General features: G+C 34.2%; 2 protein-coding genes and 1 long non-coding RNA gene across 4 annotated transcripts in view; 2 read left to right on the top strand and 1 right to left on the bottom strand.

Annotated features, from left to right (window-relative positions):
- LOC149130362 (uncharacterized) overlaps positions 1-5,000 on the top strand; it is a 253,238-nt gene that overhangs the window by 191,412 nt on the left and 56,826 nt on the right. The gene's annotated exons all lie outside the window — the stretch shown is intronic.
- LOC106867483 (opioid growth factor receptor-like protein 1) overlaps positions 1-5,000 on the top strand; it is a 95,634-nt gene that overhangs the window by 55,470 nt on the left and 35,164 nt on the right. The window lies entirely within an intron of this gene.
- Positions 1-5,000, bottom strand: part of LOC106867479 (uncharacterized) — a 25,264-nt gene that overhangs the window by 9,528 nt on the left and 10,736 nt on the right. For both annotated transcript variants that reach the window (XM_014912363.3, XM_089345631.1), the window contains one exon: positions 1,519-1,638. In XM_014912363.3, coding sequence (XP_014767849.2) covers positions 1,519-1,638 — 120 coding nt within the window. The remainder of the gene's footprint in view (positions 1-1,518; positions 1,639-5,000) is intronic.

Genomic DNA, 5,000 nt, shown 5'->3' with positions numbered 1-5,000 from the left:
GTAACCCTAATCCTAATCCTAACCGTAACACCCTAGTGGAAATCGTGCGGGTGTTAATCTGAAAAATTACCAAACCCTTTTTGTGGTCCGAAAAACGGTTTGGGGAGGGGGGGGTGACTGAACAATTGTTGCATACGTTTTTGTTTCATAGTTGTGAAATATAAACAAAAGTCTTTCGCTCCCAAAGTAGTATATGTGCGTATGTGTGAGAGTGAGAGGTGGGGGGAGAAAGATGAACGATTTAAAATAAATATATTTGAATTGTTGTGTGAGAAAGTATATATAATCTTATTATAGAATATAGTGTCTTTCAAAAACATCTTCTATTTGAAACTATATCTCATGTTTAAGAAAACAAATGCATTTTACTCTGTCTTCCTCAGCTACATTTTCTTTCCTAATACGCTTTGTCTCCCTCTTCCACTGTTTCATTTTTTTTTTTTAGACGCTTGGCAAACACTCTGTTTCTCCCCTTGTCACAAACACACTATTTCTTTCTTTCTCTCTCTCTCTCTTTCTTTCTTTCTCTCTCTTTCTTTCTCCCTCTCTTTCCTTCTTTCTCCCTCTCTTTCTTTCTCTCTCTCTCTCTCCTTCACGCGCGTACGCACAGATTTGACTTCGCCAAGTCAACAAACTTCAAAATTGGTAAAAGTTTATCGATTTTTACAGCTATACGCGGGTGCCTCTGTGAGAAAAAGTTGACAAAAACACAGATAGAGTCATGAACAATGTCCTCCTAAAATTGGAGCGACATGCGTGCTAATTTGTGGACGTGCATAACCCACATCACGTACACACACACACAAACATCTTGTGTTTTATATATATATATATATATATGTATATATATATATTCATAATAAGGAAAACAGAAATAGAATAAAACTAGATATATAAATCTCTGCACCCATTATTAATTTAATCAACCAATATCCACTGGATTCCTCAAAATTTCTGTGTTTTCCTATACTACACCCATGATCATTTACCATTAGCTAGAGATTCCTATACCCCGTCCCTATACCCGATCAGCTCGTATGCTTTTATTTTTGTTTTTCTTTTCTTTTCTTTCACCCTTACGTTTGATTTATTTATCTTCCCCTCTTTCCCTTATCCTTAATTGTTTTATGACTTCTACTTACCACTACTTATTGCGTACTGTAATAAATTATCTCCTGCCCATGATCGAGTCTAGCAGACTCCTTCCCGGCAGAGTCACTGACTTTAGATATCATTTACACACTTTCAAGAAATACATTCTTAAATTAAACGGTCAACATTGTCGGTCATTCTCCCATTTCATAGTTGGCTTCGACAGACACATAAATCCCTGCTGTATACGTGGGGTATTCTTTTGTTTTGTAAAATTACTTCTCATTTGATAATTACGGTCGTTTATAATGGTGTAATGTTCTCATTCTGCTATTAAAAAAAAAAAAACCGTTGTAATGAGATGACAATTATCCATCGTACGTTACTATTCGTTGGAAATTTGAAAGGAAAATTCTGTATGCCTACCGTCGCAATGGGTTTTGTTTTCCAATATGAATCCTTTGTAGCACACACACTCAAAACTTCCGGGTGAATTCACACAAATATGGTTGCAACCTCCATTGTTCTGAGCACATTCGTCGATGTCTGCGGAAAGAGTAGGAAAGAAGACAGTCTTTTCATATATATATACATATATATTGTTATGTATTCTTTTGTTCTTTGTGGGATAATAAACAACTCACTGAAGGCATCGTTATGTTTCTACGCGTTTACTTTATTTGACATGTTTACAAACAGTGTCTATAGCGGAGTGATACACGCTGTGCGTATGTGCCTTAAACACAGTTCATACTGCTTAGTAGATGCGCTTAACGAAATAGTACTACTAGTGAAGATGTATTCATATATACGTATACCTATGCATGCACATAGATATGAACATATAACATATATATATATACACATATATTAATGTGTGTGTGTATACAGTGTGTTGTGAATTAATGGAATGGAATCCTATAAATCCCAACAAATTTGTTAAAAAATGGAGAAAAGAAGAAGTTGAAATGTAAGAGAATTTTAATTCATGCAGACAATCGTTTCTCTTACATTTCAAATTCCTCTTTTCTCCATTTTTAACACATTTATTGGAGTTTATCGGATTCCTTTCCATAAATTCACAGCACACCATATACAAGTATTATTTTCATATTCGCATACTCACGCCAATAAACTACCAGCGAAATCAGAAGAAACTATATTAGAAATCTTTTTGGAATCCTCCAAATTAAAGGACGAAATTTAATTCAACCTTTTTACATACATACATACATATATATATATATATATATATATATATATATATATATATATATATATATATATATATATATATATATATATATATATATATATGTATATATATATAAGTAACGGTTATAAGATGCACGATGAACAGTGATTGAAGTTGTAAAGAAATATTTATTTACCGTTACTTTAATAAATGCCATACCACGACGGGTAGGTTAGTGTAATAGTATAACACAGTTCGTAAAGCATGCAAGGTAAAGAAAGTTAATTTCGGCCTGTATATGTGTGTACACGATCTTGTAGTAGTAAACAGACAAAGATAGGGTAATGTTACAGGGAAAAGGAAGTGAGCTAGTAAAAGTTATAGAGTCGAGGAAAGTTGTGTCTCACAGTTGGCTGGTTCTAACCTTCTTTCTCCCTCTGGTCGTTTTGTCTTTTAGTGGCTGCCTGCTTGTGACTATATCTGTAGATGTCCGTTCACTAACTAATCGAGTTGTCACTAGTTGCTTCGCTCTGTTGTCGCCAAGTGACTACTGCTCGTTGAGTCGTCACCGACTGGTGACTAAACTAGTTGAGCCGTCACCGACTGGTGACTAAACTAGTTGAGTCGTCACCGACTGGTGACTAAACTAGTTGAGTCGTCACCGACTGGTGACTAAACTAGTTGAGTCGTCACCGACTGGTGACTAAACTAGTTGAGTCGTCACCGACTGGTGACTAGACTAGTTGAGTCGTCACCGACTGGTAACTAGACTAGTTGTCACCGACTGGTGACTAAACTAGTTGAGTCGTCACCGACTGGTGACTAAACTAGTTGAGTCGTCACCGACTGGTGACTAAACTAGTTGAGCCGTCACCGACTGGTGACTAAACTAGTTGAGTCGTCACCGACTGGTGACTAAACTAGTTGAGTCGTCACCGACTGGTGACTAAACTAGTTGAGTCGTCACCGACTGGTGACTAGACTAGTTGAGTCGTCACCGACTGGTAACTAGACTAGTTGAGTTGTCACCGACTGGTGACTAAACTAGTTGAGTCGTCACCGACTGGTGACTAAACTAGTTGAGTCGTCACTGACTGGAGACTAAACTAGTTGAGTCGTCACCGACTAGTAACTAGACTAGTTGAGTTGTCACCGACTGGTGACTAAACTAAATTTTTCTTGGGGTTTCCTTGCTTTTATAACGATCTAGAAGGATAGATATATCATTGAGAACAATAGATTTAGTTGGTGGTCTTGTTATCTCTATTCTAGATTTTAGTGATGTAGAAGAGGTTAGAAAGGGTCAAGTGGTGAAGACATTGTTTCATCCTAGCTAAAGGCATCTGGAAAATATTAAACTGCTGTCAGAGAAAAACCATTGCTCCACCGCGGGACAAGTTCTGTTGCAGTGTTAATTTAAATTTCCAATGGTTAAATAAATTTTATCATAGTATATTTCTCTCGTAATTTATATATATATATATATATATATATATATATATATATAAAATCATAAATATATAGGGATTGACAGTAACCTGCTTCTCCAACATACTGAGAATTCAGAAATAGCAGTCAAAGAACTACTGATTTCAAAACTACAAATTATTACTCTAGATTGATAGCGATATTTTTGATACACACAGAACAAAAAACAGTAGAGAAGAGTAAAAAACCCACCTGCCTTTAGTTAATTTAGTACGATCGTTTCACAGTTAAGAGTAAAGAATACTCTATTTTTTACTCTTCTCTACTGTTTTTTGTTCTGTGTGTATCAAAAATATCGCTATCAATCTAGAGTAATAATTTGTAGTTTTGAAATCAGTAGTTCTTTGACTGCTATTTCTGAATTCTCAGTATGTTGGAGAAGCAGGTTACTGTCAATCCCTATATATTTATGATTATAAATGTTTTTTACCGAAAAAGGTTTTTTCATACTGAGCTACCCGGCAAAATTGTTAATTATTAATTTTATTACTAATTGACGATTCCCTGCCCTGCATATCTATATATATATATATATATATATATATATATATATATATATATATATATATATATATATATATATATATATATATATATATATATATGTATGTATGTATGTATATATGTATATATATATATATATATATATATATATATATATATATATATATATATATATATGGGAGAATTCACGAAAAAACAGCAGACGAAGACAGGTAGTGTAAACAACAAATGGATGTATTAGTATAATGCTCGGGAATAGAGAAAGTCTTTAACGTTTCGAGCCTACGCTCTTCAACAGAAAGGAACGCAGAAAGAAATAAGGAGAGAAACAAGGAGAGAAAAAAAAGGAGAGGAAAAATATGTGTAGTGGTCAGCGATCTATCATATATAAATATTTATATATATGTATACAATGTTATATATTATCATATCATATTATATGTCTTTTATCTTTTACTTGCTTCAATCATTAGACTGCGGCCATACTTTTTAGTCGAATGAATTGAACACAAGGACACACACATACAGGAGATTCAACCTGATACAGAATATAACAAGGTTGGCCGTTTTGAATTACAGGTACAACTCATTTTGGATCTTTTTGGTTTGACGGGCAACATTTTTCATTTATGTCGTGTTTTTGGTACCGAAACACTTTCAAACTTCGAATACTTGTATATTTTGTGTTATAGAACAGATAAAAAATTTTATATTCGAAGTT

The sequence above is a fragment of the Octopus bimaculoides genome, chromosome 29 (assembly GCF_046866305.1).
Source record: "Octopus bimaculoides isolate indiv1 chromosome 29, ASM4686630v1, whole genome shotgun sequence".
Classification (NCBI taxonomy): Eukaryota; Metazoa; Mollusca; class Cephalopoda; order Octopoda; family Octopodidae; genus Octopus; species Octopus bimaculoides.
The sequence above is the reverse complement of the archived record's forward strand: the minus strand, read 5'-3'. Positions and strand labels throughout refer to the sequence as shown.